Source organism: Pholcus phalangioides, unplaced genomic scaffold (genome assembly GCF_987345545.1).
Source record: "Pholcus phalangioides strain wild (caught in Gottingen) unplaced genomic scaffold, Ppha-v1.0 ptg000008l_1, whole genome shotgun sequence".
Lineage (NCBI taxonomy): Eukaryota > Metazoa > Arthropoda > Arachnida > Araneae > Pholcidae > Pholcus > Pholcus phalangioides.
Genome location: NW_028301601.1, coordinates 52,223,432 through 52,249,708, shown reverse-complemented (window position 1 = coordinate 52,249,708; position 26,277 = coordinate 52,223,432). Strand labels below are relative to the sequence as shown.

Below are 26,277 nucleotides of genomic sequence, written 5' to 3'. Positions count from 1 at the left end.
ATTTGAACCTCTCTTTCAGTCTAAAAATCATTTTTCCCGTTCAGAGTTTTGAAATCTCTTCTTACAGTCAAAGTAAGAAAAATCCAGTTTTCTAAAGAGAAGAGATATTTTTCCTTGAAATTTTTTTCTTACCAAGGAAACATTTCTAAAAGAGATTATTCGAATGCAAAACGCACAGAAGTCAAAGATTTTTTTTATTTTTAAATGCATAGGAGAAATCGATTTGGATTCATAAAAATTGGGTGTCAATTTGATCCCTTGTTATTTCTTAAAAGGCGGGAAAATGTTTTTCCCCTCTGGTGGAAATTTTCAATTCGTTGAGCTGGAGGAATGTTCTCCAAATGAAAATAGTTCTTTCTTATGTTAAAGACTCTCCGGTATTTGTTTAAGTGACTGTTTTTTGGATGTCTGAGTTAGGACAATGTCTGTCTGGTTATCTGAGAATTGAAGTCTGAATTTCGGGGGAAAAAAATGTGCAGGTGTATACAGGGTGTCCTGTAAGTGCTAATGTGGCGTTTATCCCATCAACTATCTACCGTAGAGATATGATTCCACTTTAAAAAATAGTCAAAAGGCATTAAAATTTGTCCTGTGTCAGTTTTGAGAGTGAAAATACAGTATGTAACAGAATAAAAAATCTAAATTGTTTTACGGTCCCCCGTCCTCCCCTTTCCCATGCTCCTTTTCTCCTCATTTACGCTGTTTTTTCCCGACTTTTCACTAGTTTTTGAATTCGATTGTTTCAGCGAATATTGAAGTTAAAACAGAAATAGTTGGCATCAGGAGATACAGGGTAACAAGTTTAGAGGACAGGAGGACCGTATAAGAATTTAGATTTTTTATTTTGTTACACACTGTTTTTCACTCTCCAAACTGGTACAGGGTAATTTTTGAATGAATTTTGAGCATTTAAAAATTAATACTAGTTTTCAATACTACGATGGACGGTTGATGAGATAACGGCCGCATTCGCACTTACAAGACACTCTGTATACAGGATATCCTGTATCCAAAAATGGATATCCTGATGCAGTTTTTACATCATTAACCGTTCGTCATAGAAGTATGGTTCTTAGTTTAAAAAATGCTCAAAATATATTCGGATATCACTGTACGAGTTTCACGAGGGAAAATAAATTGTGTCATAAAATGAAAAAAATCACTATTTTTTTTATGGTCCTTCTGTCCTCTAACAGCCAATTAATTAATATGTTGTTTCCCTGTCTATCCTGAGGCCAGCAAAAATGAGGCCGCTGAGATATTTAAATTTAAAATAAAAGGAGAAGTGTAAGAAAAGAACATCATAAATGAGGGAAAGGCGCTTTGTTCGTTAGTTTATATCGGTCTTTACTCGAACAGTTAGTTCATTTCCAAGTTGTTATTTCTGTGTTTCCTCGGCCTGAATAATCATGAAAATGATGATTATCTCCCCCTCCCCTCCAGAAACTTTGTTTTTGTGGTGAAGAAATCGATGTTTGTGAATTTGTCATTTAAAATTGGCTCATTGGGTGATATGAATATTGAATATGGGAGAAAAAGAACTTAACTGTAGTAATTTTGAAAACTTCAAATAACTTTTAGAATATAAGTCACGTTTCTGGACGATAACAGAAAACAAAATTTGAGTTGAAATAAAATTTTAAATTTAAAAATTAATGGGATTTTTTTTCCATTTTTATTTTCATACACGCTTCTTCACGTTTTAGCTGCAAAAATGATCTTTGTGATATTTGTTTCTTACAAACAGCGTCCTGTAAACGCCGTAATTACGCCTTCATCTCATCTACCGTTTGTCGTAGAGATGTAGTTTCAATTTGAGAAAATGCTCGAAACGCATTTCAGAGTATCAGTTTTGAGAGTGAAAAAAATGTGTAAAAAAAAAATCTAAATTTTTATATGGTCCTCCCTGTCCTCTATTTTCCGATTAGGAAGTTGTTGATCATGAAGCTAGCAAACAAATTCCCCAATCACAAAATTTTTTCCACAAGTTTAACATACTTTTTCGGTCCAGCGATTAGCTAGAAAGCCGTCAAACATGCGAACTAACATATCCCAAACATCTTTGTCGGTCTTTGACTTTAATGGGGAAAGTTAGTTCTTTGCATTCCACATTCTTTTTATTGCGATCACAGTATTCCGCATTGTTTGAAAATTTTTCTAAAATTTCAAAGACAGCGTGGGTGCTCACCCAAAAGAGCACCTTCACCAGAAAATAGAATGGTAAAAGTGGTGAACACTGCAAGTGCCCAAAGAAATGAAAGCACTTTTTTTTCACGTTAAAGGTGTCAAATGAGCAATCGTTTATGATGTGTCAACGTGAAAAGTGCCTATAATAATCATAATAATAATAATAATAATAATTATTATTATTATTATAATAATATATATCATAATAATAAATATCATAATAATATATATCATAATAATAAATATCATAATAATATATATCATAATAATATATATCATAATAATAATAATTATAGTAATCCTTTTAGTAGTTCAGAAGAGAGCGTAAAGAGGTCGCAAATGTGAAAGCCCTTATGGGTTCCAAAAACGGTTATTTTTGCAATTTCCAAACATTTACCTCTATGGTAAGTTCTATAAGCTCTTGATTGGATTTATGTCGGGACTTGGTAGTAGACAGTCCAAGTGTCCTAATGATCACTCGTGCTTTTCCAATCAATTTTTGTTGGGAGAGAAAATGTATTCTTGCAGATATTAACGCTTTTTGAGTTAAATAATATGCCGTTATATATATTGGGGAAAAAAAAAACTAAGCTAACTTCATTTTATCGATGATACTATTCCAAAACAGCAGAAACAACCACAAACTTTCGTCTGCTACTCCTGAGGAATACATATAGCGGCGATAAAATATATTACAACTTTTTTTCCCGGACCAGATGGAGTAGAAACTAATGAGCATTACGTGATAATGTCCAAATGTTTATAAACCGAACGTTAGAATTGAGCGCCACTCAATCAACCGATGTTATTAAGCAGTAGACATGGAGGGAATAGCATTAATGACCACCGTGAACAAACCTAATCCATATATCAGCCTAGTTGCCGACCACGCATGTCAACATTAATTCCTTCCGTGACTGATAAAAGGGTCTTACGTTAAATCTGCCGCGGTTGTTACGGGAAGTCCCCAATCCAGGGAAGAGTGGGGAAGACCCAGTATCCTCTCTCCATCCACCTGTAAATGTTATTCTACCTCAAAATAAATTATTATGCTAAGAAGCCAAACGTACACGAGTTTTAGGGGGGGGGGGGGAGGTTATTACGTGCCTTTTCGTGGATAAGAACCTGTTGATTTCTAGAATGTTCCGCGCGTGAGACAAGCACACACACACTCGCTAACCTCCGTAGAAGGGGCGAAGAATCGAACGGAATAACTATTCTGGAGTTTCTCCGAGTGTTGTTTTGTTGTGTGAAATGTTTTCGCAACACGCAGCCAATTTATCGACCTGGTCTCGTTCTGTTAATTGGAGGGAAGCTCGAGGAATATTTCGATGGCTTCTCCACGATTATCAACACACGTCTTAATGATGATTATAATTAAGGAAAAATGAAAATTTTCTACGAAAGAAGCGAATATTGATTATGATGTTTCGAAATATTTCCCACAGAATCAACGTTTATGTCATCTTTTCTTCCCTGAATAGGGCTATCGGAAGATTTTATGAATGTGGCTTCATAACATGGACTTTGAAAATGAATTTCACTTTTTTGAATAAAAAATATTTTAACAAGTTTTAACTTTTTTTATTTAAGAGTAAAATAATAATATTTGACGACAGTATTTTTTTATAGTTATATTTCAAATCAAATAACAAGTCGTAATTATACCACACGATGGAACTGCACTTAGTTGAAATTTAATGCAACAAATTTTCAGCTTTATCTCTAAAGATAGATGAAAGCACGTCCTAAATGCATACGTTTTACCAAAATGTCTGTTTCGACGCAGCTCACTTCTCTGGTAAAACGGTAATCAACTATTGTCTACAGTACTTCCCTCTTTTCCGATCCACCTGTGGATGTTGCTCTACCTCAAGCTAATGTATTATGCTAAGAAGCCAAACATACAGGAGGGAGGAAGACGGAGGGTAAGTGTTATTGCAGTACGTGCCTTCGGGATAAGAACCTGTTGATTTCTAGAATATTCTACAAGTGACACAACATAACATAATAACCTCCGTACAAAAGGCAAATAATCGAAAAGAGCACCCATTATGGAGTTTCCTCTGATTGTTGTTCTGTTGTGCAAAATATTTTCACGACACGCAGCCAATTTCTCGACCTTGTATTTTTCAGTTAATTGGAGGAAAGCGCGAGAAATATTGCGATAGGTTCTTTCACGATGACTAACACACGTCTTAATGATAGTTATAGTTCAGGAAAAATAATTTTAGGGAAGAGATGATTGTTATCGATTATGATTAGAGCCCGGATTATATGCATATGTGCATATGCATTTGCATATTTTGGGCTTTTCCAGCATTAATTAATGCATACAAATGCATAAAACCAAAGAATTTTTCAGAATAAATGCATATTTGTGAAGGTTTATTGAAGCTCAACCACACACACACACACACACTTTTTCATAGTTTTTCAAATGAATATTTATTATTTATTCATTTATACAATAATGTTGGCCGAGGCCTAAACATGAGAATTCATAACATATTCATAAACATAATATTTTCATAACGTCGGGTTGTTTTCCCGCAGGTATGAATTTTTTTTTCAAATATCAGCTGCTTCAGCGTTAGCGTCAAAAATATTCAATTCTTTTAGAAATAGCCTCGAAATTCTTTTTTACTGTTATTTCGTTACTGAACAGCCACGACTAACTAGAAATTGAAAATGCTTAAATAAAAAATATTTATAAGTTATTTGCATTTGCAGTATATGGTTATGTGAGGAGGTAAATTAATATGCACTGATAAATAGAAACCGTGCATTTTGAACACGTATCTGCTTTTTTTTGCATAGCGATTTTTTAGCGAATATTTTCTCATTTTTGGTACATATTTTCGAATTTTTTACTGTTTCAGGATTTTTCAAATACACACACAAAGGACACAACAGGCAAATTGCCTAACGAGGTGGCAGAAAAATATACCCACAAAAGGTGTGGATGTGTGTAAAGATAGTATATATTTTGGTATTTTTAAATGCATATTTTAGCCATTTTAAGTGCATATTTTAGCCTTTTTAAGTGCAATATTTTAGCCTTTTTAAGTGCATATTTTAGCCTTTTTAAGTGCATATTTTAGCCTTTTTAAGTGCATATTTTAGCTTTTTCAAGTGCATATTTTGCCACTTTTTAAGTTCATATAATCTGGGCTCTAATTATGATATTTAAAAATATTTCACCAAGAATCATCACACAACGTTTATGTCATTTTTCGTGCCTCGAATGAAGGAGGAATCAGAGGAATTCAGAATCCAAGCATCGATATCAATAAAATATATTTTACTATTGTATATGCCAGTGTTCATTTAATATGTTTTAATGGTTGTTTTATTTTCTAAGATCATTTTTAGCAGTATTTTATGCATGATGTTGCAGAGCAAAGAGGAAAGAGCAGTTTGATGTGTTAAAGTCACAGTTACAAAATTTTTAGGAAACAAGTTTTCACTAAGATAAATAGCAGCACTTAACGAATACGTCATGAATTGTCTCTATAGCATATAATTGGAAAAGTAGATGTTCAGTAATAATGTATGATGTTATCGGAAAAATTATTTAATTATTGTTATAATATTAGTAAAATATTTTCAATGATGCAATCGATTTGTGGCGATTGAAGTAATTGGTTAAAGTTTTTCTTTATGCATTTACTACAAAGATTTATTCTACCGAAAATACATCAGTTTCTTCAGAAATAAACACCTTCGAACATAATTACTGAAGACAACAGATCTCAAACAAAACAATTGGTAACAATAAATTAAAGACTGAATTGTTTTTAACAGTATTGTTTGGAAATTACTAGGTATTTTACATTGATGATTTTTTTTTTTTCAAATCTATCAATCAATGTATTTTATTCTTTAAGAAAACAATACTATACAAGAAAAAATTAAATTGCCGAGAAGTCGACATGGCTCATACTTTGACTCACAACATTATATAATAGATATTATTATATTTCAGCAAAAATATTAACAATGATTATAAATTAAATATGGGTCAATGATTTTACTCGGAACTTTTGTCAACAATAAATTGTGATAGAATTCGATTCTCACTCAAATGATAACGATGAACTGTTTAAAGGGATAGTTTTTTCGAAAAAATGATGGTATAGTTTTGTAAACTTTTTTCACAAAAAAAAAAATGGATTTTCAATAAAACTTTCATTGAATATATCTTAATATTATCATATTTTCCAGACATCAACACTAATTAAGCTACTTCTAATATTTCCCAGACTTCCGACACTAACCACTTCGTACATTTCTCAAACTTCCGACACTAGTCACTACGTATATTACACAGAATATATCTCCCTCTCCCTCCTCCCCCTCCCCCCTCTCCCCCTCTCTCTCTCCCCTCCTCTCTCTCCCCTCCCCCCCCTCTCTCTCTCCCCCTCTCCTCCCCTCTCAGCATATTTTCCAGACATCAACACTAATTAAGCTACTTCTCATATTTACCAGACTTCCGACAATATAACCACTTCGTACATTTCTCAAACTTCTGACACTAGTCACTACGTATATCACACAGAATATATCTCTCTCCTCCTCCCTCCCTTCCTCCCCCTCCCCTCCTCTCTCTCTCCCCATCCTCCCTCTCTCCCCCCTCCTCTCCCTCCCTCTTTCTCTCTCTCTCCCCCTCCCCTCCCCCTCTCCTGTCTCTCTCCCCCTCTCCTCTTTCCCTCCCCTCTCCCCCCTCCCTCCCCCTCTCTCTCTACAATACGCTTCGACATTAGCCACTTCGCATATTTTCCTGACATCAACACTAATTAAGCTACTTCTCATACTTCCCAGACTTCCGACACTAACCACTTCGTACATTTCTCAAACTTCCGACACTAGTCACTACGTATATTACACAGACTTCCGAAACAACCACTTCGCGGCGACGCTATATTTCAGACACGGACTGTAACGCATAAGAGATGGCGTTCATCCATCACAAAACAGATTTTTATCAAACTATACACGTAAGTATAGAAAAAGTTACATAAGACGTGTAGTGCTGTCCACACGATGGCACTGGCGTATCTTCCCAGCTTGTATAATTATTAGTCTATTTTCTGCTGGTGGCATCACAACAGAAATCGGGAGTCAAAGGCGTCTGGCTCGTTTTGTTGATGGTTGATGTTGTCTCACTCACCGACGCGCGTGTTTGCGTCTCATCATGCACGGGCCACATTTTCCTCTACCAGCATCCCCGTTCGTATTATGTAAATATTATCCGTTGTAAATAAAGTGTAAATATATCAACTAAAGATTGGCGACATCAGACGTGAAGCAAAAGAAACCACCATGGCAGAGGTGAGTGCCGTAGTTATACCGCCATTCAACGTGCGTGATGTATCGTTATGGTTCGTGATGTGTGAAAGCACTTTCGAGTTAGCCGCTCCGAAACCGATAACAGAGTCAAAAACAAAATACAACTACATCGTTGCAAATCTTCCTCCAGATAACGCATCTCTAGTACGAGACATTCTCATGAACCCGCCAACTTCGGAGCCATACAAAAAACTAAAGCACGAACTAGTCGCACGTTGCAGTGAATCCTCGTCTACACAGCTTAAGAAACTTCTCGCTTGTGAGCCATTAGGAGATCGGAAACCGTCTGACATTCTCCGTGAATTAAAACGAAGAGCGGAATCTCTCAGCGTTTCGGACGAACTATTGACAGAACTCTTCCTGCAACAACTACCCAAATCTACTCGATCTATACTCGCTGTCGTGAGCCCACTAACCCTTGACAAAACGGCTGAGCTGGCCGACAAGATCCAAGAAGCAAGCCCACCTCATGTAGACGCCGTGAACAAAAGTCAACAGTCGGACACGATCGCACAACTCCAAGAAGAGATTGCCCAACTACGCCGCGAACTGAAAACAGTTTTGCGTGTGCGTTCCCGTAGTGTTTCGCGCTCGCGTTTCTCCCGTTCAAAGAGATCAACATCACCACCTACGTTGCCGGATAGGCAATTTTGTTGGTACCATAAGACATTTGGCAATCAAGCCAGAAGGTGCACTTCACCATGCAGGTTTATAAAAAACGACGAAGGCGGAGAGTAGTAGCGACATGCTCCCTGCCAACGACATCTCGTCGCTTATTCGTAGCCGATCGAAGCACCAACATTTCATTCCTTGTAGACACTGGATCTGACGTTTCAATACTCCCAGCATGCAGCACTGACAAACGTCAACCACTTCTCCAACTTTCCGCTGCAAATTCGTCTCCAATAAACGTCTATGGTGAACGAACAGTCACTTTAGATTTTCAACTCAGCAGAGTCTTCCGGTGGACTTTCCTCTTGGCCGCGGTACCGAAACCGATTCTTGGAGCCGATTTCTTGTATAACTTCAATTTGCTTCCGGACTTACGACGACGATGCCTCCTCGACATGAGGACGAAGCATATCATCGAGACAACAGGTAGGCCAATTTTTGCTAAAGCTCGCCGTCTCTCTCCAGAAAAGTTATCTTGCGCAAAAAAGCAATTTCTGGACATGCAAAAACAAGGATTATGCCGGCCATCAAACAGTGCATGGGCCAGTCCAATTCATATGGTCAAGAAACCTAATGGTGCGTGGCGTATCTGCGGTGATTACCGTCAGCTAAATAAGATCACCACACCAGACAGATATCCCATTCCTCATATCCATGACCTAACCCACATGCTTCATGGGACTGCAATATACTCGACCATCGACCTCGTCTCGGCGTATCAACAAATTCCAGTGGCAGAAGCTGACGTGCCCAAGACTGCCGTCATCACGCCTTTCGGGCTTTATGAATTTCCTTTCATGCCCTACGGACTTTGCAATGCCGCCCAGACATTTCAGAGGTACATCGACCAAGTGTTGGCTGGTCTCAGTTATTCAGCGGGATACATAGATGACATCCTCATCGCATCAGCGAACTCTGAACAGCATAAACAGCACCTGGACATAGTTTTCAAACGACTGGCCGAACATGGTCTAAAGATCAACTCTCTGAAGTGCAAATTCTTCCAAGATGAAGTCACATTTCTCGGACACAGGATATCATCAAAAGGAATTTCTCCTCTTCATGGTAAAGTGAAGGCGATAAAAGATTTCCCAAGACCGGCAACCATCCAAGAACTTCGACGTTTTCTAGGAATGTTGAATTTTTATCGGAGATTCCTTCCTGGGTTAGCAGAAACACAAGCTCCACTATGTTTATATCTTCAAGAAAAAGCCAAAAGCAACGCGAAGATTGAGTGGACGGAAACATCAAATCAAGCTTTCGTAGATTGCAAGAAAAAACTCATTTCTGCAACCCTTCTTGCTTTTCCACATCCATCGGCCGAACTCTCTATCATGGTAGATGCATCCAATACAGCAATCGGTGCTTGCCTACAACAGCTTGTCAACTCGCACTGGCAACCTCTCGCTTTCTACTCCAGGAAGCTTATCAAAGCTGAGATGAATTATAGCACTTACGACAGAGAGCTATTAGCAGCGTATGCGGCAGTGAAGCAGTTTCAACACATGATCGAAGGGAAACATTTCATCCTCTACACTGACCATAAACCCTTGACATTTGCATTTCGTCAAAAGCCTCACAAGACATCTCCCAGACAAACACGACATCTTGACTTCATCGGACAGCATACCACCGACATACTTCACGTATCAAGCGTACAGAACCTAGTCTCTGATGCTCTTTCTAGAATACAAGCCATTGCATGCCCTCCATCAATAGACTATTCCAAGATCGCAGCAGCTCAAGCGACCGACAGTGAACTTGACTCTCTCAAGCATTCCTCCTCTTTAAAACTCAACATCTGCAATTTAGTTGGTATAGACAAACCACTCTGGTGTGACACATCCTGCAATCGAGTACGCCCATATATACCGAATACTCTTCGAAGACACGTTTTCGATGTTCTTCACAATCTATGCCACCCAGGCATCAAAGCAACAACACGTCTTGTCTGCGATCGCTTTGTATGGCCTTCAATTCGGAAAGACTGCACCACCTGGACTCGATGTTGTGTGCCTTGCCAAAAGTCAAAGGTGCACAAACATACTATTTCCGCTCCAGGAAAAATAGAAATGCCAGACGCTCGTTTCAAGCACGTTCACATCGATATCATTGGTCCACTTCCGTCATCCCAAGATTACACATATTGCCTCACCTGCATCGATCGATTCAGCCGTTGGATCGAAGTTTTACCGATGAAGGACATGACAGCAGCCACTGTTGCTTCAACATTCTATTCTGGTTGGATCAGTCGTTTCGGAACCCCAGAGAAAATAACAACAGACCAAGGTCGACAGTTCGAAAGCTTCATCTTTCACGAACTCACCAAACTCCTTGGCATTCAGCACATCAGGACGACACCTTACCATCCTCAAGCTAACGGGATGATAGAAAGAGTTCATCGACAACTGAAAGCAGCTCTGATAGCTAGGTCAAACATGAACTGGGTGAACACACTTCCAACAGTCCTGTTAGGGCTACGATCCTGCTACAAAGAAGACCTCAAAGCCACACCAGCACAACTCGTATACGGCACAGAGCTCAGATTGCCTGGCGATCTAATCACCAACAGTAGTAACAGCATACCGTGTCCCACAGAATTTGTCTCCATTCTAAGGGACCAGATGCAGCAGCTACAACCAACTCCTGCAACGGCGCTCTTTTCACCTCCTTGGTGAAAAGAGACTGTACATACATTCGGACCTGAAGAACACCACCCACGTCTTCCTGCGGTCAGACACAGTAAAACGAGCTCTCGTCCCCACTTACAACGGACCGTACGAAGTGCTGAAACGTGGTGAGAAGACATTTTGCCTTCTCATAAAAGGAAAACCTTCCATGGTATCGGTCGACAGGTTAAAACCTGCCTTTCTGCTCACCGGCAGTGTGCCTCAGCCAACCAACAAAAACATAGATGTATCCGTGCCAAAAACTTGCTCCGTCGTTCCGAAAAGCATCCTAAAAAAGACAACGACCTGCAAAAATATTTGGAAAAACCGTCTACGTTCATCGAAGCACGTGACTTTTAAACTTTAATTCTTTCTCTTCTGTCCTCGTCCTTCGGACTGCGAGGGGGGTACTGTAGTGCTGTCCACACGATGGCACTGGCGTATCTTCCCAGCTTGTATAATTATTAGTCTATTTTCTGCTGGTGGCATCACAACAGAAATCGGGAGTCAAAGGCGTCTGGCTCGTTTTGTTGATGGTTGATGTTGTCTCACTCACCGACGCGCGTGTTTGCGTCTCATCATGCACGGGCCACATTTTCCTCTACCAGCATCCCCGTTCGTATTATGTAAATATTATCCGTTGTAATTGTTTGACACCCCCCCCCCCCACCAAATGATGGGCCTGCATTCGAGAGTTTCGAAGTCCCATTCAACTCAACTGCTTTCAAATCCTGCAACTCCAAGTGAAATAGTTGGCCACCTCCCATATTGCCCAGACTTCGACATTAACCCCTTCACAATATCGCCGAGACTACTTTCTACACTCCAGCCACTTCGCATAATACCCAGACTTCCGACAATGACCACTACGCGGAGACGCTGAACTTCAGAAACGGACCGTGACACATAAGAGATGGCGTTTATCGATCACAAACCAGTTTTTGATCCAACTATAGACGTAAGTAGAGAGGAAAGATACATAAGACGTATTCGGTCCGGATTTAGACGGAGATGACGCAAACGTGAGTCTATGCTGTTTTGATTCATGGCGGCATTATTTATAGAGAGCGAGAAAGAATCGCGTGGGCCGCCACGTTGAAAAAAAATAAGAAGCAAAAGACACAACACGGGGAGAGGAAGAGAATCCATTTTCTTGGGTTACTATTAATAATTCCTCTTTGAAAAGATTCCGTGGTTCTTCATATTCGCTTGCATATTTTCGATCAATCAAAGTCATGTGCTCGCACCATGACCTGCGTGTAGCTCTTTTTGGTGAGAACGAATCACCCATGGTAATCACGTACGTATACTTAGCACGCGATGGCAGCTGGTGACGTCAGTGCAGCGGTTGAATTCAGTATAAAATGCGAATTATGTGCATTGAATGAACCGTCAGAACTCTAAATATACTAACCCCCTTTCCCCTCTATAATCTTGAATTTACATCGAGTTTGGCTTGAATCCTTGTGTAAACCTTTGGAGAATTTGGTGAAACAATCGAATCAATTGCACGAAGTTCTGTGGTGTACCAGAAAGATTTACCGAGTTATCATGATTATGAGAATAATAGATTCTCCCATGTTGAGTCACTTTTGCGGTGGGAGATGTTTCGTGTACTACGATGGTAGTATATATTCTGTAGAGGCAATGATGGTCGAGAATATATGTAGTCTCCTCGGGGAAGTCATAGAAGATTGGTTCGTCTGGTGTTCTTACGGGTGCTGTTGAACTTACGCTGCTCATATGTTGCTAGGGTTTTCGGGAAATTCTGCCCGACTTTTGCCCCGACACGTTTTTTCCCCGGTACATTCTGCCCTTGACAATTTGCCCTGACCGTGTGAGTGACGAAGTGAGTGGGTGAGTGAGTGAGACCAAGTAAGTGACCGTATGAGTGGCCAAATGAGTGACTGAGTGACCATATGAGTAAGCAAGTGAATGCGTCAGTTACTGTATGAGTGACCAATTGGACTGGATCCATTGAGAAATCTTGAATGGATGCGCAATGGACTTCAAAGTTCCGGAAATTGAGCAGAAATTGGAAAGCTTCATGTTGGGTCGGACTTGAAAGTCCTCAAATGATTGAGAAATACTTGAAACCTCGAAAGAATTCAAAAATAAAATACTTTTCATAATTTTTAACACACCTAGCTCATGGGAATTTCCCATTCATATCCTTGAAGAAAAAAAGTAAAAACCATATGTCTATGTAAAAAATCACTCACTCATGTAATCATGTACTCAAAACACATAATACTGTATGAAAAATTCGAAAACAATGAATTTTTAAACAATAAAAGCATTTAACTCCAATTCATAGAAACACATATTTTCGGGATTTTATGCTGAGGTGAACGCGAAAGGATGTCATCTTAGTCTCCGCTGGGGCTTGAGCCTAGGCCATCTTGCATTCCGGGCAATCTGGTCGATATCGATCATTTTGTGTGTAGTGCCTACGTACACTTCTCCACAACTGCACGGGATACGGTAAACACCAGCTGTTTTTAGTCCGTCCCGTTTATCTTTGGCCGACCTGAGGCATTCGCTAAGCTTTCTGGTTGACTTGAAGATGGTCTTGATGCCAAATTTTCTCAGGTGTCGTCCAATTGTGTCCGTAACTTGAGGTATGTAAGGGATGAGGTATGTAACTTGAGGGAATGTAAGGGAGAAACGCTTTTCCGGTCACTGGTTCTTCTGCTTTCCGTGAGGGGTTTTTCAGATGTATGGCCCTCATTACATCCCCCGTAGATGATTATCACGTATTCTCAAGAGATCTTTACGACCAGTTCAGAGAAATTATTGGTGTTAGTAGACAACCATGTCCGAAATCGGGATTCGAACCCAGACCTGCGCAGTCAGGGATTTACTACATCAAACACCAACTCGGCCATATCGCTATAATGCAATTTACTGCCATTAATGAGGTGGGTTGGAAATGAAGACGCCGTCTGTCGGTGGTTGTCTCAAGCTCGTCAGGGAAAATATATTATACATACCTTGCCTCGCGTTTGAACCTGGAACAGAGACAGCGGACTTCATGGTGGTAGACGAGTATCTTACCACCACGACACTCGAGCAAACGTTCTCCTTCTTGCAGTCAGAGGCTAGCTCCTTAACCACTGAACTGCCAGGCAGTAACTACTACTTCCATCATTCTGCCATAAAAATTCTTCTAATAAATTATATTAAGAAATCCTCTTGTTAAAATGCAGGGTGATTATAAGTAAAGTTTATTTTTAAAAACGCTGTAAAAAAAAAACCATTGGTCAGAATGACTTCATATTTCACTTGAATATACATGAAGAAATGGGATTTTGTCTGGCAAAAGAAAAAAAGTTCAAAAATTGACCGGTAAATGGCGCTGTGCTCGTCATAAGATGCAAATTAAAAGACGTGACCGTAAGAAAAATTGTAGAAGAGCGAACGGAGATGAAACCATCAGGAAAAGGATGTGGTAAATTAGCTGCTACTTAAGAAATGTTCAATATGCTGTCCACCGTTTTCTCCTATGAGCCGAAAGCGCACAACAGATCGAAGTGTATCAGGGGCGATGTTGCGAATGTGTTGCGTAATGCGGTCTTTCAACTCAGCTAAGTTCGCAATCGGACCACTGTACACAACATTTTTTGGATGACCCCACTGCCAGAAGTCACAAGGGTTCAGGTCAGGTGATCGTGGCGGCCAAACTGTTGGAAAATTGCGACTGATAACTCTGTTGTTGCCAGAATGGAGATTTAAAATTTGCATTGCTTCACTGGTGTTGCAGTATGCGGAGGAGCACCATCGTGCATGAAAATTGTGCTATCCACACATCCGCGCTGTTGCAGTGCTGGAATGAGCTGGTTGCGCAAAAGAGATTCATATCTTGTCCCATTGACGGTACAGGTTCAGGACCCGAAGGACATATGTTCTCGTAAAGAAAGGGACAGCGATAAGAGATGCTAACCCGCAGCCCGGCAAACGTAGTTCGCCATACGGGGTTCCCCGAAGAGATCATTTATTTTCTCTACAAAAAAAATCAACTTTACATCTTACTCCAGGAAGCAACAATTAACAACTCGCAGGCAGTAATTTAATGTCCCTGAGGTTTAAAATAATTTCTTCACTCAAGTACTATATTTTGCATTGTAATTATCACACTGTAGATATACGTTCACATATCATCATATGAGTCTGACAATCATTTGATCTTTCAACATAAAAAAAGAGGAAAAAAAGTCTATACATATCGGACCAGCTGCAATATACAAAAGCAAATCAGTCCGTCAATCACCCAACATTCCAATAGATCGAAGAAAACTGTGATACCACAGTTATATTTCAGTCAATTTATGCATTATAACTTACAGTATTAGATATTAACATTTATTTTATATGCACTGCAATACACATGTTATCACGAGCTAGAAGATTACATATTTTAGTAAAAACCCAGTATATGACATGAATTAAAAAAAAAAACTGTAGTACATATTATTAAAATTCACAGTATAACTCAGCAACACAAAAGATTCAAGTGAGAACTTTACATTTAAAAAATGGTATATGCTAACCAATCTAAATCAGCAAATCCTTAAATCCTTTTCATATTTATCAAATGCACTTATATTAACACTTTATAATTATTCAAATAACTTTTCAATATAATATCTATTTACTTAAACATATATATAATAACATGTATTCATTTAAATCTTGTCATAAAATAGGACAATAATGGAGATGTATATAATATTCCACGCTTTTTTTGCATGATTTATTTTAAGAAATTAGCTATTTTCGTATTTTTCACCAATGTTAAGATTTTTATGTTGTGATCGCTAAAATTGCATCCTTTTCTGTCTTTGTCCCGTGCTTCACATCTATATTCTATATGTTGAGCGTCACTAGCCCCCTTCTTGCAGAAGATACATAATGAGTCACGTCTGTGGAACCTTGCCTGATAGACTCCCCATGTTGAGTTAACAATTGGTTGATGTAGAAGTCTCCATAGATGTTGGTTGTTTTTACCTTCGGCAGGCATTATTGAGTGTGTAAATCTTCCTTTTGTAGTTGAGTTCCACAGCCTCTGCCATTCATTCTGTATATTTTTTTATGACTTTTTTAAGATGTATTTTATTGATTTTAGTTTTGTCAATTTGATCCTTTTTTGTTGCCTCTTCAGCTTTATTATCCACATAGTCATTTCTTTTATCATTATTATTATGCGCTTTGATCCAATGAAATTTTATATTGTTTATCATAGCCAGATTTTGTATTGTAAAGGGCGCTTAACGCTAGGCAATAAACGCTGCCGTAAACCCGCACCACGCAGTGACCTTTGGAGAATGAAGAGGCAATGGTTGCATTTGGAACGGATTCTAGGTCATATCCTGCAATTTTGTGTATTGACAGAACCTTGGAGATGGAAATAGGCTTTGTCTGTCCACAAAATGTTCCATGGTCCGCTTCCATCCGAGCAAGAAATTGCATGGCGAAATGTTCTCGTATTGGGGTCCGCAGGAAAAAACTCTTGAACATACTTAATTTTGTATGGATAACATTGCAGGATGTTTCGTAAAATTTTACGAACCGTGCTGACAGGCATGTGTAAAGTTCGGCCAATTCCCCTAGCACTGCACGTTCCCGAAGCACTGCCTTGACGCTTCCTGCAATGCTTTAGCCAATTGCTTTCCTCCCTCTGCCACATTGCACGTCAAACAAAACCGTCTCTTCAAATTTAGCAATAATCTTCTTTAGACCGTTTGCAGACATCGGTCCAGATCCGCTTCTAATACCCTTAAGTGTCCGGAATTTCTTTAATGCAGATTCCACACAGTCACAGTTCTTGTAAAAAAAGTTTTGAAAGCAGAGTCCGATCCTTCAATAACAACGTCATGACGACCTTCTCGGACGCAGAGAATAACAGGAACTGCATGTTTCCCCGCCTTTTATCAAAATTTGTAATGTGAGTTGTGCATGTCAGGTCGGTATAATTTGCATCTTATGACGAGTATAATGTCATCTATCGGTTAATTTTTGAACTATTTTTTTCTTTTGCCAGACAAAATCCCATTGCTTCATGTATATTCAGGTGAAATATCAGGTAATTCTGACCAGTGATTCTTTTTTCACAGCCTTTTCAAAAACGAACTTTAATTATAATCACCCTGTGTGTAACATTTTAGTGTTGACATACATGCAAACTTTTAAAACATTTGAACATCGGTGTTTAAAAAATTTCCATATGTATGACAGAAAAACTCTGTTTTGAGAAAACAGCATTTTGATGTGGAAAACGTTAAAATGCCTGCCAGCAAAAATTTACGTTAAAAATACTTCTATGGAATTTAGAACAAAAAACTCGCGCACAGTTAGACGCTGGAAATGTTATAGTATTTGAAAATTGAAAAATTCGAAAATGTGTCTTTTAGAAAATTTGCGTGCACCAAACCCCTTAAACACGAATCTTCCGAAGTGCCAGTCATCCATGAGACTCGCAGAGGAAATCATATTGTTTTCCTCTTGTCCAACAGTTTCTGCGCTGAAAATGTCCACCACTGTATTGGACGAAGCTAATGCCACTATAACAACTCAACCATGGCTGCAACCCAGCCCACAAAATCGATATTCTCATTGACTTTGGCAGTAAAGGCTTTCACCCTCTTATCGCAAATGATTTGTAGTAGTCATCTTCAATAAATTTAAGAATAATAATGGAATTTCTCCCTGCAGAGAACACGATGTTAATATTCAAGCACGTTCAGACATCCGGAGAAAGATTTCTCAAACAGTTTCCCAAGACATTGCCAGAGGGGTTTCATGTAAAAACAATTGAATGGAAAGGAAAAGGAGTAAAAGAAGTCAGAACTATTTCCGATGAGAAAGTTCTTAACTAGAACTAAATTAGAGAACTCAACAACGTAGTAGTTCCTTAGTGAATGGATCTTAATGCAAGGGTTCAGTAAAAACCCAGAAAGATATGAGGAAACGCGCCTGTAGAGTATTGGGTGAATTGTACTGGAAGCCATGTGAAAAAATATTCGTAAGCAAAATGCAACTATCGCTTAGTTGTTTAAGCTTTCCGAAAATATCCGGATATTTGATTAATTCTCACACAGCCATCTAAAACAATTGGTGAATTATGTTGTGGGTTTTTAGAAACACTTAGGGCCGGACTTTGATGGGTGCGAAATGTGCCGTTCCGGGGCGACCGCACCGGGCCGTAAATCGGGGTAAAACTACTTTTATGAAGTTATGACTTCTTAATGAAGCAACAGCTCACAATTCTTACCAAGACAGAGAACCCACAGGCTTAGGATTCGACCTCCTTAAGCCAAGAGTGCACGCGGGTATGGTGGCCTAGGCGCTGGACGAGAGGAGCCCATAAGACCGAAAGAGTATTTAGTTGCGGCTCTGGGTAGTGATCGTCTAACCCTGATAACTCTTCCATTATGATGACCACCTGGCTGCGGTCTCCGGCCCTAATGTGCCACTAGGCGCACGTGCAATTCTTCTCCCTAGTCAATTGGTTCAGCTGTCCATTTCAGTCAAATGTCTTGTACGTTGCATCGAGTTGGCTGTCTTCATGGGGAGAACGACGCGAGTGATTCGAAACTTGCGGGCAAGGGGAGTTACCACTATAAATGTTTGCTAACTTTTCCGACACAGCTCTGCCTCTTTTTAGGTAACGGAAGTAAGGTGCTTTGCATTAGTCCGGGGTTGTGAGCGGTTCTATCTATCTATCTATCCATCGTGATGACCTGCATATAGATATTGTTGACATGCCTTCCGCCTTTGTGTGTGTGTCTCGCCACCGCTCTGTAGTGAATATATAGGGTGAAGAAACAAAAATGATAAGACTAGTTCCGGGCTGTAGCCCCGTCTGCTCCATCCTTCAGAGACCATGATTGTAGAACAATGGTTCTTAACCTTAAGATGCCCGAGGTCGCATTTACAATTTTTCGCAATGGTTGGTGCCAAATTACTTTTTACTTCCATAATATAATATTCCATCTTTTGATAGTCGTAGTTGTGAGTTAGTGTAAACCTGGCTAGCAGGGGCGGCAACTGAGGACAAACTGGCAACCGAAAGCACTGAGTATCGTGAAAAAAAAGACTTTTAGAGAGCCACAAAAAATACTTAAACTCATCCCTGGGAACACTTGATCAAATTTCGTAGAAAAGTTCACTTTTCGAAACACCACCATATGTCTCCTTAAAGTGTTATAAATTCATGCCGCATGGAAAAGACGACAGGGTGCGCCTAAAAGTATTCCAAGGTTATCAAAGCTCAACTTTTTCAGCCCATAAAGTATAACTTATCTAAGTTATTTTTTAACAGCCTGGTATAGGGAAATAACTTTTCTTTCCGAAGTTAATCTCAGCACTAATGTCCAGAAAATGTCTTCTTGAAATCACTGGTATGTAGCAACGACGCTCGACAAATGATTTTACAAATACTTAAAATATTTGTAAAATCTTAATATGTTTGTATGTTTCCCATGATGTTTTCTATTCGCAGGTATACCGAGAACAACAATCCCTAACCGTGTCTTCAAGAAAATATGCTCCGCAACCTTAGTTGCGGCTCTGGGTAGTGATCATCTAGCCCTGACAGCCCTTCCATTGTGATGACCTGCGTATGGATATTGCTGACATGCCTTCCGCCTTTCTCTGTGTGTGTGTGAGAGAGCTCTTATGTGGACCCACGGCACAGATTTTTTACAGACCGCTCTATAGCGCATTTATATTGTAAAGAAACAAAAATGATAAGAATTGTTCCGGGCTGTAGCCTGTCACACAGCCCCATCCTTCAGAGACCGTGATTGTAGAACAATGGTTCTGAGCCTTAAGATGCCCGGGGTCGCATTAGTCGTCTAGACATTAATGTGCAGAAGTACTGCATCCGGTTATAGAAAACATGGGTTTGTGCAGATAGGAAACATCGCTGTTACCTAACCGAAAGGAATTATTGACCATCCATAAAATGTTTTGTCAAGTGGTGGCACCATCTACCGACGAACATTTTACCGTTTTTGTTAATAGTAAATATCATTTATTTGAGATCTGCAGTCTGTTTCATCTGAAAACTTGAGTCATTTGAATTGTCAAAATACTTTCAACAACTTTTTGAATTTCATAAACTCGTGTAATATATGGTAGTCAATTTAAAAAAAGTGTATTTTTATATGATAACGCCTATACTTTTGTAATGTTGTTACTTAAACATTTCCCTATTGACAATGAAGTCGTCGTGCTCTCGTACGACGCCGACGCTTTTCTATATGCTGTGATTTTAGAACCATTAGAAAACGCTTCTGTTCCTTGAAACCGTGACTAAACGTATTCTTCAGAATCTCAACGCTTGCTTGAAGGAACTTTTATACGAATCCTAATACGACAGTTCAGCTGACGTCCACCCGATGCTTAAATGGGGACCGAAAATCCCAAGAAACTATTTGTCAAAGTTTCAAAAACTCAAAACATCTGAGTGATCCTGCAGTTAAAATAAATTATAGAAATATGAAGACTTCTTACGATGCCTGTTTTGTAATCTGGATACCATCCTGAAGTACATAGAAGATTGAATATGTTGACTCCTCTTCCCCCTCCCCCACAACCAGTTAGTTCCACGCGAAAAAAAATCAGTCATAAAAGAAAATACGAATTAAGTCAGTGGTTCTCAAACTTTTGTCACTCGCGGCTCCGTTGGTTTATTCGTGTTTTATCTTCGGCTCATCAAAATAGTTGAGTTGATATTCTTCGTACATAAAAGAACCACTTAAAAAAGCATGTATGATTTCATACATAAATATTTCCATCTCGTCGTGACGTCCATGACAAAGGTTGACGACGCCCGTAGGAGCCGCGACGCACACTTTGCGAAACACTGAGTTAAGTAATATGCAAAAGGGATGAAACATTCGTTCGGGGGTAAAGCATTTCTGAGAGCACGAATGTCTTTGCTTAAGTCCTACGCTTAAAAGGCGTACCTCAAAAAACGAAGGAACCGAGATACTGCCAATTCCCTTAGGATTTTAATTTTTTTTTTTTGAAATACGACTTAGTTCATTGCCGTTTTTTTTTTACCATTTCTAAATAAGATATGACCTCCATGCTCAGGAATGATGTCAGGTAGCTCACCAACATTACTAAGCGTGAAAAAGATAAAAATTGAAATACGTGTTTTAGGCTTAGGAGGGCAGTATGGTGCACTTGTACGCATATCTCGGCGAATGCACAACCCTCGTACGCTTCTAGAGCAGTGCTCACACTTTCTCGGATTTCTATAAGTACGCACACAACTCTCGCATTTCTAGGGCATTCGAGTGCATCTTGAGTAATTCTAGTGATACTCTGATCTTCGTGATGCAAGGGTTGCGAACTCATTTCAACCTATATCCAGAGCGGGTACGCACATCACGAAACATTCGTTACAATATAAGATAAACGCAATATAAAAGAAAATACGTCAGCTATACGCGTGTTTCTCAGAGTACGAACGTCTTTTGTGCATTTATTTCAAGGAGTACGAAAGACCTCTACGCATTTCTTGGGAAACGCAAGATACTTTTAGGCGTACGCAAGCTACTTTTAGGCGTACGCAAGCGTCTTTCACATTTCGAGAAGTGTCCGCACTCTGCGGATTTCTAGCATTAGGCACACATTCCTCGTACTTCTAGAGGTTTCGAGCGTATCTTGCGATTTTCTATACCTATTTGAATTCTATTGTTGTACTACAAGAAATGCGGAAGCATTCTAGCATCCTAAACACATCCGGAGATATGCACAACATCCCTGTCATTCTAATGGTTTGGGAATTTCCTTATAATATCTAGTTTTACGCACGTCACTCTAGTATTTCTAGAGGTTTGCACACACACACACTCACAAAAGATCCTCCTGCGCATTTAAATAGGTTACTCGAATGTTTTGACAGCTGACTGATGTAAAAAATGAGAATTTAGGAAAGAAAATTCAACTGAATCAGCGGGGAAACGCACGCACGTTCTGTCACTTGCCAGGTGAGCTCGCTAGACTGCTACGCTACGAATGCAACGAAACTCTTGGAGCTCATGTGCGTACATTGACTGATAGTAGAACATGGTCACACAGAAGTTGACAGTAGATGAGTTGATGGATGTGCCTTGCACGCAACAGCAAGACTTTTTGGCCGGGTATCGCGTCTGAGGAAGAGACAAGTCCGACAAATGGGATAACAGAGATGTGGGGGGTGGGGATCAGTAAACTTTATAGGAAAGAACGGATCAAACGTAGCTGTAGCAGTGCGAGCAATGGATTCGTCCAATGGCAATGTAATTTCCTATTTCCGAAAAATCTCAAAACGGGGGCAAAAGCAAATCTCTTTGGATGTGACGTTCTTCTCCAAAGTCACAAAAAATAATAAGTTTGCAAACAATAGAGTCCGTAAATCGTCTTAAACGCTTTCTCTTCGTTTAGAGCAAGTTCATTTGTAAACATATTATCGTCTATATTATTGTAGGTTTATGTGTGGCATTATTATATTGTTTATATATTTTATTGTGGAATTTGCTATATCATTATCGTGTTGTATTAATGATTTATTTTGTATATCGTCGTCTGTTATTTTCACATAAATTAATAAATTTCCGGATACACCCATCCTCCGGGAAAGCTTCGATATCTCTCTGAGATGGGAAGCGGGGTGTGTCCGGTCCTTCAATGTATTATTGATTTAACGCTGTTTTTTTATGTGAATGAATAATTGTGTAACAAATTATCCCAATTTCCATTATTTCCTACGGGAGACGTTTGATTCGATATACGAGCGACTCTCTCTCCCCCGGATGACGAGCACGTTGGCGGAACGAATAAGCATGGTAACCCAAATTCTACTGTATAATGTTGTGGATGAACTTCTCGAACTATCCAAGTATCCTTTTCTACCGGGACGCGATGACCTCGCAAGTTTTTTAACTGTATCTAACCATAAACTAATAAAGCCATTGTGGTGTCCCCCCCCCCATTCTAACATTTATTGGTGTTCACCTGTAACATCAGCCCCCCTCGGGTATTGGCCTTGATATAGCTTCTCTCCAGAAACGCAGGGTAGAGATTGTATAGCAGTAGATATTATCGTACTGTCATATGTTGTGGCAATAATCGTTTCCTCAACATTCCGTTCCAGGTGAAACGGCAGCGAATTACCCGATGGCTATCGACAGGGTGGGAAGAGGTTCTTTTTATAAGGCTTGTGTGTGGCTGTGTTCGATATCTTGGCGCCATCTCACGGCAGTTAAGTTTAATTATATTACTACTGCGCAATAAATTAATTTACCGTGTTTTATATAAATGAAAAAAAAAATAATTACTTATAACATCGATATCCCTAATTTCGAAATCGGATAGAAAAATTCATTGGAACAAAATTTTTCTTGTATTTGAACTCAGATTTGTGAATTCACTTCGACGCCATAATCACGTGATTATTGCAGCGATTGCTGATTTTCACTTTTATTTTATAGACGATTGATGGCACTTTGTGATGGCACGAATAAATTTAATTATTCACAATACGTTTGTGTGTGCAGCCCTTGGTTTTTCTAACGATCGTGCCTCACGTCCAGTAAAGGCAGAACAGAACGGACCGAGCAGCATGGCCAACACCATCCATAGCAGAAGGCCTCAAGGCGAAGCTCGTGACGTCAGGAGCTTCACGCGGAGGACAGAAGGCGTGACCCGGAAGGCGTGGTCGTGCCGGAGAAAATTTTGAGTTACAAGGAGATAAAAATATAAATAATTCGGGGTCTCTATCATGGAACCTAAAGGACCCTTAGTCGTGTATGTGGATTCATGTACAATTACAAAAAACGTGCGAAGTCAGACACATAATGAAGAGAATCAGATTATACAATGCGTTCGCGAGCCCCTATTTTAGGGTACCTAGAAGAGCCTTTGACAACATGCATTTTTAAATACTAGATTCAATGTAATATGTATTAGTGTAAATATGTACACAAAAGTGCAAGACTGTACAAAGCAAATAAAATATAAAATAAATCGGGACCCTGGCGTGGAACCTAAAAGACCCCAGGCCATGTACATTCAGATACAATGTCAAAAATCATGTGCGAAGGCAAGCAAATACGAAAATGATTAGGGTATGATATAGAGTCGCCCCCCCCCCTCCTTTCGGGTGCCTAGAGGAACTTTTCACAAAATGAATTCAAATGCGAGATCGGAAGAAGCGTATATACATCTACGAACATAGAAGGTATTACCCTGGTGGGACCTAAAGGACCCAGACTCATGTTCATTCATATCTAGTTTCGTAAGGGCAGCTGTTCTTAACATTTTTGCGTTCCACGGATTCTTTGTGCAAATTAGATGGAAGTCCACGTACCCACCGTGTCAACGAAATGAAAGCCATGACCCCCCTTAAAAAATAATGTTGAGTATATAGTAATGCTAAAAGAAAGGTTGATTGTTCTGTTGTTCAAGCTGACGAACCATGGATGCCGTGTAGGGCCCCCGCGAGCCCGCAGAAGTGCCGCAACACGACGTGGCATGGACTCGACTAATGTCTGAAGTAGTGCTGGAGGTAATTGACACCATGAATCCTGCAGGGCTGTCTATAAATCCGTAGGAGTAGGAGGGGGTGGATATCTCTTCTGAACAGCACGTTGCAAGGCATCCCAGATGTGTTCAATAATGTTCATGTCTGGGGATTTAGGTGGCCAGCGGAAGTGTCTAAAGTAAGAAGAGTGTTCCTGGAGCCACTTTGTAGCAATTCTGGACGTGTGGGGTGTCGCATTGTCCTGCTGAAATTGTCCAAGTCCGTCGGAATGCACAATGGACATGAATGGGTGCAGGTGATCAGACAGGATGCTTACGTACCTGTCAGAGTCGTATCTAGACGTATCAGGGGTCCCATATCACGCCAACTGCACACGCCCCATACCATCACAGAGCCTCCACCAGCTTGAACAGTCCCCTGTTGACATGTAGGGTCCATAAATTCATGAGGTTGTCTCCATACCCGTACACGTCCGTCAGCTCGAAGCAATTGGAACCGAGACTCGTCAGACCAGGCAACGTGTTTCCAGTCCTCAACAGTCCAATGTCGGTGTTGTCGGGCCCAGGCGAGGCGTAAAGCTTTGTGTCGTGCAGTCATCAAGGGTACACGAGTGGGCCTTCGGCTCCGAAAGCCCATATCGATGATGTTTCGTTGAATGGTTCGCACGCTGACACTTGTTGATGGCCCAGCATTGAAATCTGCAGCAATTTGCGGAAGGGTTGCACGTCTCGCACGTTTAATGATTCTCGTCAGTCGTCGTTGGTCCCGTTCTTGCATGATCTTTTCCCGGCCACAGCGATGTCGTAAATTCAATTTTTTACCGGATTCCCGATATTCACGGTACACTCGTGAAATGGTCGTACGTGAAAATCCAAATTTCATGGCTACCTCGGAGATGCTAGGTCCCATCTCTCGTGCGTCGACTATAACACCACGTTCAAACTCACTTAAATCTCGATAACCTGCCATTGTAGTAGCAGTAACCGATCTAACAACTATGCCAGACAATTATTGTGTTATATAGGCGTTGCCGACCGCAGCGCCGTACTCTGATTGGTTCCATATCTCTTTATTTGCATACGCATGCCTGTACCAGTTTTTTTTTGGCTCTTTAGTTTATATAGTCAGTCACTAAGTTATTCCCATACCTTTTAACCATCACACCGACAACGCGATGAGATGTCTCATCCAACTTCATACCTTGTATGTCGGCAACTACGAGATGCCTCGCCCAACTTGATACCTTGTATTTCGGTAACTACGAGATACCTCGTCTAACTTGATATCCTGAATTTTGGTAATGACGAGATTTATCGTGTCCTCTAAAACCCTCTTATTCCGGCAATGCCTAACGCAGCCATCTCTGTAGGAAGAATTTTGTTCGGAAACGGGTTTTCCATTCCCACAACTTGTTAGATAAACTGCCAGTGGGCGGAGTCAACATTTATTCAAAGTTTGATGACAGGGATGAGGGGGAGAGGACGTTTTTTCCCTTACCTTCAGGGTAGTAAAGGAATATGGGTACAGAATAAATAATACCAAAAGCCAGAGTATTTCTTTCCTTGGTTTTTATCATTATTATTATTCTCGTTGTTGGGGTTACATTTATACATTTTCTTGAGAAAATGTGCAAATGTAATTTCTGCATTTTACAGAAAGTTTAGTGATTTTCGCTGTTGCAGTTATGATGCGGATCAGGGAAACTTTAAAACTAGAACTACCGAGCGGTAATTTTTTGACCGAAGCTGAAAATTTCGTTTTTCACCAGACATAAAATAAATTATGAACGCATTTTTAGGAAATAAAATAGAATATAGAATCGTCCACGTTTCGTTATGTTTGAGGCGTAAGTAAACATAG

General features: G+C 39.9%; 2 protein-coding genes across 2 annotated transcripts in view; one reads left to right on the top strand and one right to left on the bottom strand.

Moving 5' to 3' along the window:
* The window catches only part of LOC149084488 (SCY1-like protein 2), a 191,706-nt gene that overhangs the window by 152,746 nt on the left and 12,683 nt on the right, over nt 1–26,277 (bottom strand). The window lies entirely within an intron of this gene.
* On the top strand, nt 7,513–8,277 carry LOC149084489 (uncharacterized). Its single transcript, XM_089235321.1, has one exon. The coding sequence runs from the start codon at nt 7,513–7,515 to the stop codon at nt 8,275–8,277; it is 765 nt and encodes a 254-aa protein (XP_089091447.1).

Excerpts from the sequence above, each read along its gene's own strand:
- LOC149084489 (XM_089235321.1), top strand. The coding sequence starts at position 7,513 with ATGGCAGAGGTGAGTGCCGTAGTTATACCGCCATTCAACGTGCGTGAT.